Source organism: Sceloporus occidentalis, unplaced genomic scaffold, assembly GCF_023333645.1.
Source record: "Sceloporus occidentalis isolate IW3139 unplaced genomic scaffold, rSceOcc1.0.p SCAF_29, whole genome shotgun sequence".
Taxonomy (NCBI): domain Eukaryota; kingdom Metazoa; phylum Chordata; class Lepidosauria; order Squamata; family Phrynosomatidae; genus Sceloporus; species Sceloporus occidentalis.
The window spans coordinates 5,274,893-5,287,956 of record NW_028317009.1 but is presented as its reverse complement, the minus strand read 5'-3'; the positions used below and the strand labels follow the sequence as shown (position 1 = coordinate 5,287,956).

The 13,064-nt window shown below is 42.1% G+C and overlaps 1 protein-coding gene across 1 annotated transcript; it reads left to right on the top strand.

Moving 5' to 3' along the window:
* Window positions 1-10,142: 10,142 nt before the first annotated feature.
* LOC149299177 (5-hydroxyisourate hydrolase-like) lies at window positions 10,143-12,371 on the top strand. The gene is made up of 4 exons (XM_089486646.1): window positions 10,143-10,193; window positions 11,262-11,398; window positions 11,468-11,603; window positions 12,282-12,371. The coding sequence occupies exons 1-4, from the start codon at window positions 10,143-10,145 to the stop codon at window positions 12,369-12,371; spliced, it is 414 nt and encodes a 137-aa protein (XP_089342772.1).
* Window positions 12,372-13,064: the final 693 nt, after the last annotated feature.

Below are 13,064 nucleotides of genomic sequence, written 5' to 3'. Positions count from 1 at the left end.
TGATTTCGGAGCCGCAATGGGCGGTTCCTGTGGCTCTGGCCACAGTGCCACTAAGTAACCTTGACCTTGGGCCACATTAACTGGTGGTACCCAATTTAGACTCGGAGGTATGTTCACCAAGTGAAAAAAACCTAACGTAAGATCGGTTGTAATTCCAGAAAAATTCTCAGTGTAAAAAGAAAGCATATACAATGAACATGTGACACTATATAATTTATATAAATCGATATCCTATATTCCTGTTAGACTAGCACAGACCCTTGAGGAAGCCATCATTATGGTGGCAGTGGCTCTGTGATGTTAGACTCCAGAAAAGTTTGGAGAATCCAATGTGCAAGTTTTGCCAGTAGGTTGGAAAATGCGCCTTCCTGGTGGTGACCAATAAGAGGTGAATTATAGTGTTTAAATTATCATGTCCCCATTCTCTTCCATGCTTTCTATTTATTAGGGTTACCCCCCCCAAGTGATACTAATTCTATTTTACAGGTGATGATCCTCATACAGTTTGGGATTTACAATACATTTGCTGCTTAAACCAAAGCCCTGTTTTTAAAGCTTTGGAGAATGAGCGCAAGTCTTGCTTGTCACACATTTGTATGTCTTTATTCTTTTTGTGCTTGGCAAAGTTATCTGGAATTGGAGCACAGATCTTATGAAAGATGAGTTTGACGAATATATCCTTTAATGTGCAACGCTTTTTTTTTTACTGACTGTTTTTAAAGCAAAAAGTCTTTTGGGGCAAAAGTCTTTCTGCTTTCCCCTTTAAAAAATAGTTATATATGCTATATATCTTCACTAATCCCTAAATTGTTGACCAGAAAAGAGTGATAAAAGTTTGTAATAAGTAATTTCTAACCTTGCACTAAACATTGAGTCCCTCTTAAAATAAACTAGTGCCAATAAATTTCTTTGCAGGGGTCAGAATACCCTCCAGCCAATACTGCAGCAGGCATAGAGAAATATCCCATAAGGTTCTAGATCCCAAGGGGTTGGAGTGTGTGCAAAAGGTAGCTTTAAATTGGATAATGACCTCCACTGCTGCATGTATCTTATTAATGTATACATTGTGCACAGCCCCAAGTATGGTTTCTGTCTGGGATCAGTTTCATGGCTGGAAGTGGTTTTGAATATTTGCGCCTAGACCGGTCTCCAGCTCTCCCCAGTAACTCTTTGATGTTTTACAAGCTGGAGCTCATGGCCAGCCCCGCAGCTGAGCACACACCCAGTACACCCATTACACCCAGTAATGTCAGGCCGCTCTACCCCCCCATCATGCCTCCGCTTCCTCCCTGCACACCTTTCCTGCCGCATTCCCTGCATTCTTCGTCTGAAGGAAGTTTCTCACCCCCCCTTTCAGGTATTCTCTCCCCCACTGGAATCATGGATGTGGGGGGTTGGGTTAACATTTGTATTTACTGCATACACTTGGCAGTGATTTTTATTGATGTGTCCTTGGCTATTAAACATTAATGTTCCATGCGACCCAAACACAAGTGGGGCACGTCTTTTTATATATTGAGCGTTTGTTACGTTCTTGGTTAATGCAGACTGGCTGGCATTTCTATTAAATTAAATACACACTATTTGACAGAACAATCCGCCCCATCACGTCTGTAAAGACTAAAGCTGTCAGTTCTTCTGTTAGATTGAGGAAAGAAACATGTCTCATGCATGCTTACATTCTCCCACATATACCACCTCTGCTGGTAGGCTGTTCCACTTATCTGCTACCCTCACTAAATAAAAAGTTCCTTCTGTTGCTTCTAAGCCTCTAACCCTCTGCTTTTTGATTATGATCGCTTGTTTTTAAGTTTTTCCTCCTTTGAAATAAACTTCCCTCCTGCACTTTTCGGTGACTGTCTCATTTAAACGTGGAATTCGGTAGTTTTGTCTTTTCAGTGGCTGAGGGTCCCTGCTGGGCATTGTATAATATAGTTGCTGTGACTGCATGAAGTGCACATGCTTGGTTTGCATATCCTTAGAACGCAAAATTATTATAAACGGTTCTATCCTTTGCTGTATATTCCGACTGTCAGCTCTTTCCAGATCACTTCCGACTGTCGGCTCTTTCCAGATCACTTCCGACTGTCGGCTCTTTCCAGATCACTTCCGACTGTCGGCTCTTTCCAGATCACTTCCGACTGTCGGCTCTTTCCAGATCACTTCCGACTGTTGCTTGTAAGGATTCTGTCTCATTGTTCCTTCTCGCACTGTCCCTGTGTAACCTCAGTGATACAGTGCTACCTTGTGGACAGAGCGTGCCAACACCATGCCATACTCACTAGATAGTGCTAACAGAGCGCTGATCTTAATTATCCTTTATAAAGCACCAGCTAAAGGGCTAAGACTAAGATGAGCCGATACAAGCTTACAATCCAGACTATTTTATGATTTTTCCTGAATCTAATAATTCTCCTTAATTATTAGTGCAGAAATAAGGTATACAAGATTTGTCTGCCTCTGAACTGTACACTAAAGATAAAGCCCCCCTTTAGTTGGAAAACAAATATTTGCAAACAAATACACATTTGCCAACAAGGAAAAAAGTATAGAACAGGTTAATACTGTAGAAAAAAAACAATGATTAACTTCCACCTTTTAATACAAAAAGCTTATGGAAAAATATATATATTGCTATGAAAGCATTTCTGCAGCTTATCAATTGACACAAAGCTTGTTTTGCCAAAATGTAATCAAATAAACAAATCTAAAATTGACAATCTTTCTAAGAATGAGGAGAGTTCTTTACATTGTCAACAACTCTGTTTAGACAACAGACATTCTGGCTCATCAAGAATTGTGTGGACAGAACTGCTCATCCTTCAATATAGGTATATTTAGTGATCTATTTAAAAACAACCCTGACACTTTATTAAAAATAATGAGGCTTTAGGCTAAAATGAAATGTTGGCTGAAATCTAGAAATTCACTAGTTATAGAAAGTGTTTATAGATTTTTAATAACTGTCAGTTGCAATAAAAAAGGGAAAACTTTGCTATTAAAAAATACTTATTCGGTGGAAGGTAAATCATCTTTCTTTTATAAATGACCCCAAATCGGAGATATAATAATCGGACAATTTGAATTGTCTGAGGATATTTTTTCAGACCACCCCAGAGAATAAAGTTCTTTGTTGCTTGGGGGGGGTTTCTTCTCATTCTGACTTGTATTTTTTGGGGTCTGGTACAAGTGTATTAGGGACAGGTATATAAGATAGCAGCGCATAGAGGATTATAGTTAAGTTGTAATCATTTGAAATATTATGCCTTCCCACGTCCATATACTTTACAAATGGCCAACCCCAGCAAATATTTCCAGCAGAACAGACCTGTATTGTCCCTAAACAGTCTTTGCAGGATAGAATTTCTTATCTCCATTCATCTGCCTGTTTAATGAATAAACCGTGGTGACCAATTCTTCATAACTCTTCCCAATAATCGCCTTTATTTTAGACACGATCCTTAGAGTTCAAGAAACAAATACCTTTCATATGTAACACTTAGTTACTTATACATCTAACACAAGCAGTATGCATTGATTGTATGTTGGGGCATGTTATATGACCCATGGGCTTAGGGAAATATGCAACTAGCTTGTGTGAGAGCTGCTTTATGGTACGTTATTCCCCTAGAGTATTTGTATGATATACATTGTATGCGTATTAGCTCAAATCCTAATCTGGTGTATCCTGACTTTGGGGTATTTGTTTACCCCACTGCCTATATGTACCCTCAACATTAAGCATCTCCCCCTTTCCCAGAGCCCCTCTCCTGTCTTTTCCTGCCCCGTAGAGAAAGGAGATCTTTATTTTCACACAGAACCTAGAAACGTTTCATTCTGACATTTTTTTTTATCAGGCCCTTGGGTGCCGTGCCGAATGAACAGACATGAACCAACACAATCGTTCATCTCTAACAGTATGGCTTCAGAGGGCATCTCTAGCTTCATCTGCCTGCTGCAATGTATTGTCTCCAGGGTTCCAGGACTAACAGCGTGGAACTCATGCCTTTTCCTCCTCGGGCAAGGAGTCCTAAGGTCAGGGCCGGCCCAAGGCAATGCCGCCTGGGGCAAATTTTAAAATGCCGCCCCCCCATTATCTACCCTTCCCCCCCCCCACACCCTTGTACTTGCCTTTCAGCAGTCCTGCGGCGAGTCTCCCTGTTGGGTCTCGGTGCCGGCTTGTAATGCTGAGTGCCGGAAGCATTACAAGCCGGCACCGAGACCCAACAGGGAGACTCGCCGCAGAGGAGAGGGGGTGCCGAGTGGGTACTGACAGCTTGGTAAGGGAAAAACACTCGGCGCCCCTTTCTCTTTTGCTAAAAAAAAAAAAAAAAAAAAAGGGCTTGGGGCAGCAAAGTGTCGCCTGGAGCGGTTGGCCCACTCGGCTCCGTTGTCGGGCCGGCCCTGCCTAAGGTAATATGTCCCTTCTAAACTCCCTCTACCTATGCTATCTGGGAAGTAGCTTCAGGCCCTTTTAAAACTCTTGGTGTATAAACCCAGAACAGACTTGCTTTATTTTCTATTTTTGCACATTTCAGTTGAAGTAACCTTTGCTTAGTCTGGTTAACAGTTGGATCCGCTGAAGGCTCTATGGTTCCCGTGAGGACGCCACCAGTGGGCATTCGGTACATCCAAGGACATCAGATTATATACAGGATCAAACAGGCCGGCAGTAAAGAAAATTAATATTGCTTAGACTTTTCATTCTTGGATATACACCATATGACGGCAGCATACTAGAGACTTTCAACCAAGCTCTGTTTCCAGCTTTGTGGTAACAGTTTGGGGTTTTATTCCATCATGACTGCCCCAGTGCTCCCAGCAAAGTCTATAAGACATGGTTGGATGAGTTTGGCATGAAGGAACTCGAGTGGCTGCAGAGACCTGACCTTAATCACCTTTGGGATGAACTGGAAATGCCGATTGCGAGTTGGACTTCACTACTGCTCTTCTGACAAGGTTCCCCATTTCCCTTTATTACAATCCAGCATATGGTTTGTTCACTCGCCGGAGGTCTGTCTCGTACTGTATTGTCAGCTGGACTGCAGAATGAGCTGTAAGGCACATCTGGGATTGCCTAAACAGCTGGATATGATGACTTGCACTTCCGGTCTCTGGGGCTGTAAAGGGAGGGCTTTGAAACTTCTCTACATTCACTCAGGAGGACTCTGAGCAGCCAACACAAGCCTTAGGGGTCTCTGCAGAAAAAATGAACTACTGCCACCTGGCACTTCTTATATTCCTCGTACAGGTAACCGGCTAAAGAAACCGATGCGTAGAGCAGTGTGTGGGTGATGGAGCATGGCTTAATCTTCTGCCTTCTGGAAGTTGTCTTATGACCCTTAGTTAGGTCTAGAACCAGAGTGATAAACCTGGCATTTCCAAGCTCCATCTGTTCAGCAGCCTAAACTTGAAGCTGGCACCGTATGTTTTATAAAAAATAGAGCTGTAGATTTTTCAATGCTGTCTGATCCGACAATCATTTCATTCTATACTTTGTGTAAGTAAATGGTGATAAATCCAGCATTACCAAGTGTGAGTGAAGCTTGGGGCGGTATGCATGCCACGTTAGATAGAGCTACACGTGTTAGTGCTCAGCATTGTGAGTTGGCTATGGGAGAGTCAGTTGTGTGGTTTTTCTATTAAACTATTTAATTTATAAATTACGATTCTGTAGCTGTGTGCCTCTGGATTTTGCAGATAATTCATGGACTGACCGAGGAGGAAGCGCAGTGTCTGCCTGGGTTTCGGGAGCCACGATACACCTTCGCTGTAACACGCAAGGTGCTGGAGAGAGGACGGGTCCTGGGGAAAGGTAGGAGTGACATAGAAACCCAGCAAGGCTTCTTTAATAAACTATTGTAACATTACACTGTAGTGAAGATAATATCCCTGCATTAGAAGGATAAACCAGGCAGCTCAGGTAGGCACAATTTATCATGTGTGGATGATAACTTAAGATATTAGATACAAAACACTTTTTCTAACTAAGTATCAAAATAAACTTGATACAAAAGAGCCAAGATTCAAAACAGTTATCATAAACATTCACATATTAAATAAACAATATTAACTTAACATAGCTGAGTGTAAATAGGTACTTTCCAGCTGTATCACTTCATTTCTCTGTATACCCTGAAGATTTCCACAGCGGACCCCATGCTCATGCAGCCTGTAACAAACCAGCTTCAGCCCCGTTCTGTGGTCGCATTCCACCCAGACCCCAAACGGAATCCAGCACATTCCAAACCTTTAACCGTCTCGGTGCTGCCGCATGTTGTTTACACCGTCGCATGCACTGCACAGATGTGTAATAGGTAGGAAGACGAACTACAACCAGACTGAGCGGCTGATTTGCTTTGAAGTCATAATTTATTAATATTTTTATCTATTCATAAGAAGCCTCCCACATTAGTTTGTCTGCCAGATAAGAGTTAATCGGCCAAAAAATTCACACCAATGAAAGGGTTATTCATTCCCAGGTTTCACAGGAGCTTTCCAATAGGCGGGTGAGCTTGCTTTTTATTGCCTACACTACATAATGAAGATGTAGGGGAGGGGGGGGCGGGGCAGGGTAAATGTGGACCTCAGCCTTCTCCGAAATGTCCCTGTTTGCATGTGTTGGTGACATCCCCACCTAAGCTATCGGCAATCTTCCCCATTAAGGGTAAATAATCCTTCCTACAGACAGTATATGCCCTAGTTCTTCTTTGAGTCTCCATGGGCAGTTCATTCCACAGCTTTAAGGTCCTCACCATAAGCTATCTATTTTTTAGTCATTAACTTCTCAGGTGACCTCTTGTTTAAATTGCTGTGAAGAAGCAGAGGTACAGCGTTCATGTGACAATATGTGATTTTTTTCCATCTCAAAGCGTTGCTAGCCTCAAGTCAAAACATCAGGTTTAGAGTATTGCTTTTATACTTTCTACATTCAGAAACACTTTGTCCCCAAGTTATAATTCTGATTGTGCAGACTCTGTACTAGATTATAATATAAATATATTGGTCTGACTGGCTTCCCAGAATGATGGAAACTGCTGGTTTAAATCCCTTTGTAAGAGCGCTCCAAAAAGCCCGGTCTGTGCACCTCTAACGTCATTGTGAGATTATCAGAAATTCATCATTTTGTTCTGTTTTCAGTGAGTTTTGAAGCCTGCTCGCAAGCTTCCCGAGCTCTGTATTCCCCAGAAGACACGCGTTTCCGGATTTTCCCAGATGGAAAAGTGACTGTAAAGCGGCAGCTCACCCTGCACGACTCCTACATTAACTTTGTGCTGAATGCCTGGGATGCATCGGGCGGCAAACACTCGGTGCCGGTGGCTGTGTGGTACGAGTGACACAAGGTAACGCAAAATGTCACATTAAACTGCATCTCAGGACGGTTTACCCAGTTTAATGTTCTATGTATCATGCATTTAATCCTCACAAATCTCTATAGGGTTAATTTGTCTAGGGTCTAAAACAGGCATGGACAATGATAAAGGACGCATTTGTCAAGATATTTTGTAAAGACGTCTGAGAAGGGTCTCCTGCGTCTTCTCTAGTGAAAATTATTCTGTTTCTATGTAATATGGCAATTCTCTCCAGTCCTGTCAAAGGGCTGCAATCTCAGCCCTTTCTACCTCAACAATGAGGTATATTCCCTAATTTGTGGGCTTTATTTGCTAAATATACTCAAAGGATTAAAATAATGCATTCATACTTGAAGGACCAGTATTCTTTAAAATTTAGCAAATGGCTACTTTAATATTTAAACATAGATATATATTGCAAATGTCCAATTTTACCAAAACCATTTTTTTACCTGTTTATGGTTATATTCATAACAATGAATGCCCTACTGACAATGTATAGTTAGGGCTGTCAAGCAAATGGTTATAAGTCTCCTTGCATATTCATTCTGGTGCGCCATATAATGTGTGTTTTTGTTTTTTAGCCCAGAAGACCCTTAAACATTGTGTAAAAATGTCTATTCCCTAAGTGGCTGCTTAATGGACCTTTGCTGTTCCTTGGACGACTGTCTTAAGCTTTACAAATAAATCATATAAAATAAACTACTCTTGTTTGTCTTCATTAAATATGTGCGTTGAGTTCTGTCAGCGTAATTGAGCTACTGTTACCTACTTGTGAGATGTATATATTCCTTATAGCTCTGAGTCTGTGTACCAGTGACTTGCCAACATTCCTAATGTAATTAACCAAGTGAATTGGCCTAACTTGGTGGAATATGTTTTCTCCACAAAGTGCAGTTAAACCCACATGCATTTGTCCAGAGCCTTCCATAAGTTTAGTTTCCCTTAATGGGACATTTAGTTTTACTTTAAATCTCTAGCTGAGTTCTTAAATCAACAATAAAAAAAAAAAATACTTGCCAGACCTGATGCCTCGAAGTAATCTTTGACCCTGTCCTTCATCCCTTACATTCAATCCGGATCCTGCTGATTGCACCTAGAGAACATCTTACATCTTATCTCCCACCTTGACTATTGCAACACCCTCCTGCTTAGTATTCCTTTATCAACTCTGTTCTCTGCTGTCTCTCTAAAACGCTGCTGCTAGGTCTTCCTAACACACTACTTTTGTTGTGTGCTACCTTAAGAATAACACTTAATCATTATGCAGACCTACAAACCCAACACAAGTAGTGCACTACTCAATTCCTTGCGTTCTTCCCATGGGCTAAGACTTTCCTCCTTTATCACCTCTTCCTTTTCATGCTTACAAGACTTCACTCTGGCTGCCCCCTTACCTCTCTAACACTTTGACCCTTCCTATCAAAATTCAAGAAAAACCTCAACTAAGGATCCTTAACTATTTTTGTGTCCTAACAAGAGTAGTCATGACCTCTTGTGCAAAATAACTGTTACCTTCTGGCCATGTGAACTAGCATTGATACTCGCAAAAACAATTAGACTAGAGGGTCCTGAGATCGCATCCATGGCATCTCCCCAGTCATCATTTTGGCTTGGTTTGAGATGACATAAAACAATAAACTACCAACAATGTTGTATAAAAAAAAAATCATAGTATCTTAGCATTTCATCAAATAGCTTTCCCACAGTTGGTGTAAGGCTTGCTGGTCTGCAATTTACCAGCTTAGACGGTTATCAATTTTTAAAGAATTTTTGCTTTCCTCTTATCTAGTAGTTTTGTCTAGAGATGTTCTATCAAAAAATTAAATCTGTTGGTTGCTACACTACGCTTTAAAATACTTCGGGATGACATTAACAGCCTTAATACAGTAAGAAGAACTCTTCTGATGTCCTTTAGCAGCAGCTGCTGATGCTAGGGGAAACAAAGCTGGTTCGCCTAATATTGTCCTGTAAGTTGCGCTTACCATAAGGTTTCCAACCATGGTCTTTGCCTGCCCCATACATCACGAGCTGGAGCCTAACATACAGATATACAGGGCGCAGTGTTCTGTCTTACACCATCTTAAATGCTTAACCTCAGCTGTGAACTTATTTTTAGAATTAAGATATTTTTAAAATTCATACTTGCATGTTTTAGATGACCCTAAACTACAAATTATGTCGGCAGGTATGATTGGCTACATCTCGCCTGCACTGGATAAGCTGTAAGTAAAGACAGAACATGTGTAAGCCATATGTATACATGATATGTACATAAACAGTAATACAGAATGTGATCTGAGATTTCTCTTGCAGATGTGATTTAAGACACCTGTAGGGCAATATTTATTGGCCACAATGAGCTGATTTTGTATTATGAATACATTAACAAAAAACCTACCTGTATACAGGTGTATCTGATAAGACCTGTGTGCATGGGAAACCTTCGTTAGAATACATAATTTTGACTACTTAGAGTGCCAAACCTTGTAGTTGAGTAACAGAAGTGAAGAATTGTGTAAGTTGCTGTAGCTCTAAGCAGCAGGGAAGCTTATAGCCTGGTAATGTGTCAGAAACATCCCTTTTTACCTGCAGTTAAACTAATACGTGGAAAGAATTGTAGACGTATAATAGCGTGCGGATATTTGTGTGAATGTAGTGTTTTCTGTATGTTACATCACTGGCCCAACACAAAGGGGAGGAATAAATAGCTTATAAGGGTTAAGTCCCTGTGGGGCATGTGAGTGTCGGGGAGTTAAAGTCCAACCGCCGGACAGGTCAGTATCCGCCATGAGCACTGGCCGCCTGCAGCTCGTACATCAGCACCTTCACTGCACGCAGGTAACGGGTGGCTTTACAATATAAACGCGCCCGGAGTGGTTTCAGATCTTGGGTAGTGGGGGGTCAGCCAGGTCTCTTACCCTTAAATGAGAACTGTCATGGAAACTTGCAGCCATGCTAAATCCGTTTAGTTTTATATGTACACTGTTGGGTAATTATCTCCCAAGCGTCTGTCCTCCACCAATGTCCCTCTTTTCTAGACGCTTGGAATGTTTGCTGGGTGAGTATCAGTGTTCTTCAGCCCTAAACGTCACCATAATTGTTTTATATAGTGCCATCAAATTCAGTAGCGCTGTACAATAGACAGGACATAAGTGGCATGCAACATAACGAATTGACTCGCACATGTGCATAGAAACGGTACATTTTTGAACTAAATTATGTGAAAATCTCTATTCCTTTAAACTCCTCGATCCATTTCATGATAAGTTACAATGTTTTTCTTGTGAGACTCTTCAGTCGCAAGTATTTTTGCACACGCTTTGTGTTAGGGAGTGTGTTCCTGCCCTACAGTGTCATCTGCAGTCAGCTCTGGTTATAACAGGAAGTAACGCTCGGTGCTTTTGCTCCCAACTCGAGTGAGTGCGGTGGGCCCCGGATGGCTAAGTAGCTTCAGGGAGCACAGATCGTGGCGCAGGAGCCGCACGGTGAAGGTCTTTATATTAAACGCATGGTTAGGGCAGCTGTGATTGTAGTTAGTGCGCATTGCAAGTTAATATGCGTTTACAACACAGGAGTGGCACATAGTGTTATGTTAGGGTAAAGAGAGCACCTGGGCTTTTTTTAAGATTATTTCAGCACCAACAGTGTCCATGATCCTTTAGTCCTGTCTGTTTGGAACCAAGGTGACCTGGGGCAGTTAGTCCCCATGTCTTTGCCCCTGAGAGCAAAGTACCCTAGGAGCAACACTGCATGCGAGTTAGAAAGCGAGGGCTTTGATACGTTGATGGAGGTAAAGCAGGAACTATACCCGTAGAGGGCGAGTAGGCTGAGCTCTCGGTACCCGTGTGCCAGGCTGCGACGGGTCATCAGGGTTTCCCCAGCTTTCTTGTTGCAATCTTATTTCAGGCAATGTCTGGAGGGGAAGTCAGTATGCTGAGCACTCATGTCCTGAATACAGCCCAAGGCGTCCCGGCAAAAGGTCTAACGCTGACCCTGTTAAAGCACGATGCCTCTCAGAGCAAATGGCAGCAGCTAAGCAGAAGGTGAGCTCCCTTTGCCCTTGGGTGCACATTGCCCCTTACCCGGCAGCACTAACAAACGTCTCCAAACAGTGTTACCAATGAAGATGGCCGCTGTCCTGGGTTGCTGCGTGGAGAGCCCCTCACCGCAGGCGTGTACCAGCTTCGCTTTGATACTGGGGAGTACTGGAAGCAGCTTCAACAGGAGAGCTTTTACCCTTACGTAGAGGTAATGGGGGTTCTAGTACAGATAGCAATGACAATGCTGTGCTCCTCGTTAAGTTTCTCCAAAGAGCCGACGTTTTCATCCACTCATTGATTTAGTGATGGTTCAGCATCCGAGTAGTCCTGTAATCTTTACCACCCAACAAGTCATGGTGTCCAGAGTGACCTTTTATTAGACATGTTCTGTTACCATCATCAGGTAAGGCAATTTAGTATTTCTGAGGGGCTATAGAACGGTTAAGATTCAAATATCCTTGGGGTCAACTCATTTGTAATGTTCTCAGCGATGATGGTTGACTTCTTGAAGATAGTAGCCACGTACAGTATAATGCTCCATAATCGTCCGGTTGAAGGACAGATGGTTTGGGTAGAGGTACTTGCAAGAAACTCCCTTTAACACAATTTATGGTCATTGTTTTGGATGTTCAACCCAAATATAAAACTATCCAAAGCTGACGGTGCGCCCCCCCCCCCCCAAACACTGCCCTGGGACTGAAAACGTCGGCTGGGCTTTACTTTATCGTTTATAATCAATGGCCATAGTACCAAACAGATGACGAGACACTGTCTAATCCGTTTTCTTCCTGATCATTTTTACTGGTGAGGTATTTCAACTAACTTTTGGTGTTAATGCGTGTGAGTATCATAATGTACTGTGTCCTGTCTTCTTCTCTCCATACAGATTGTTTTTACCATCACAGACCCAAAACAGAAATACCACGTTCCTCTTCTTCTCAGTCCGTACTCCTACTCCACCTACAGAGGGAGCTAGAGAACAGACGCGTGCCGCTAGTGGTTAATCGTGACCAAATTGAGTAATGGATTTCTGTTAATTTGCTAATAAACTCCTTGTACTTTACCTCTGTTTGATGATTGAGGGTTGGGGAGGGTAGAGCTTGATGCATTTTGGCAGCTATAGTCGGGGAGTAGAGCGTGTTATGCGTTTTTATAGAGTGTTGTGGAAAGGGGATAACAAGCAAGCTAAATCTATAGCATGTTGGGATGTAGGACATGGCCTGCAAAGCATGTCGTGAGTACGTGTTAAATGTGTTGGGTCTAGGACATGGGCAGTCTGTGTAATGGGCCTAGATAGTGTCGGAGCAATTGGTGCACAGCTTGTGCACCAAAAGTGGCAGACTATTGGTTGTAAATTGCTGTGTAGTGCAGAGTATGTTGCATCTAGGTGGTGAAGAGCAATGTGTGCAGAGTGTCGGGTCGAGGCGGCGGGGTGCATTACAGCAAAATACTTTTTTTTTTTTTTTTTTTTTAGGATTTACTATATTGGTATTATAAAAGGTGCATCCCCATAAATACAATTCTTTTCAAAAAGTTTGAAAAGCTTCTCACCCCACATATAGGACCAAACATCCTGCAGATACTAAAACGCATCAAGGTACTCGATATGATACAAAAGCCCTCTACACAGAAAAATACGCAATTTATTGAGCAGTATAATAGGGAGGGC

Coding starts and splice junctions, on each gene's coding strand:
- LOC149299177 (XM_089486646.1), top strand. CDS start 10,143: ATGAGCACTGGCCGCCTGCAGCTCGTACATCAGCACCTTCACTGCACG. Junction 10,194..11,261: donor AGCACCTTCACTGCACGCAG/GTAACGGGTGGC, acceptor ATCTTATTTCAG/GCAATGTCTGGAGGGGAAGT. Junction 11,399..11,467: donor TGGCAGCAGCTAAGCAGAAG/GTGAGCTCCCTT, acceptor GTCTCCAAACAG/TGTTACCAATGAAGATGGCC.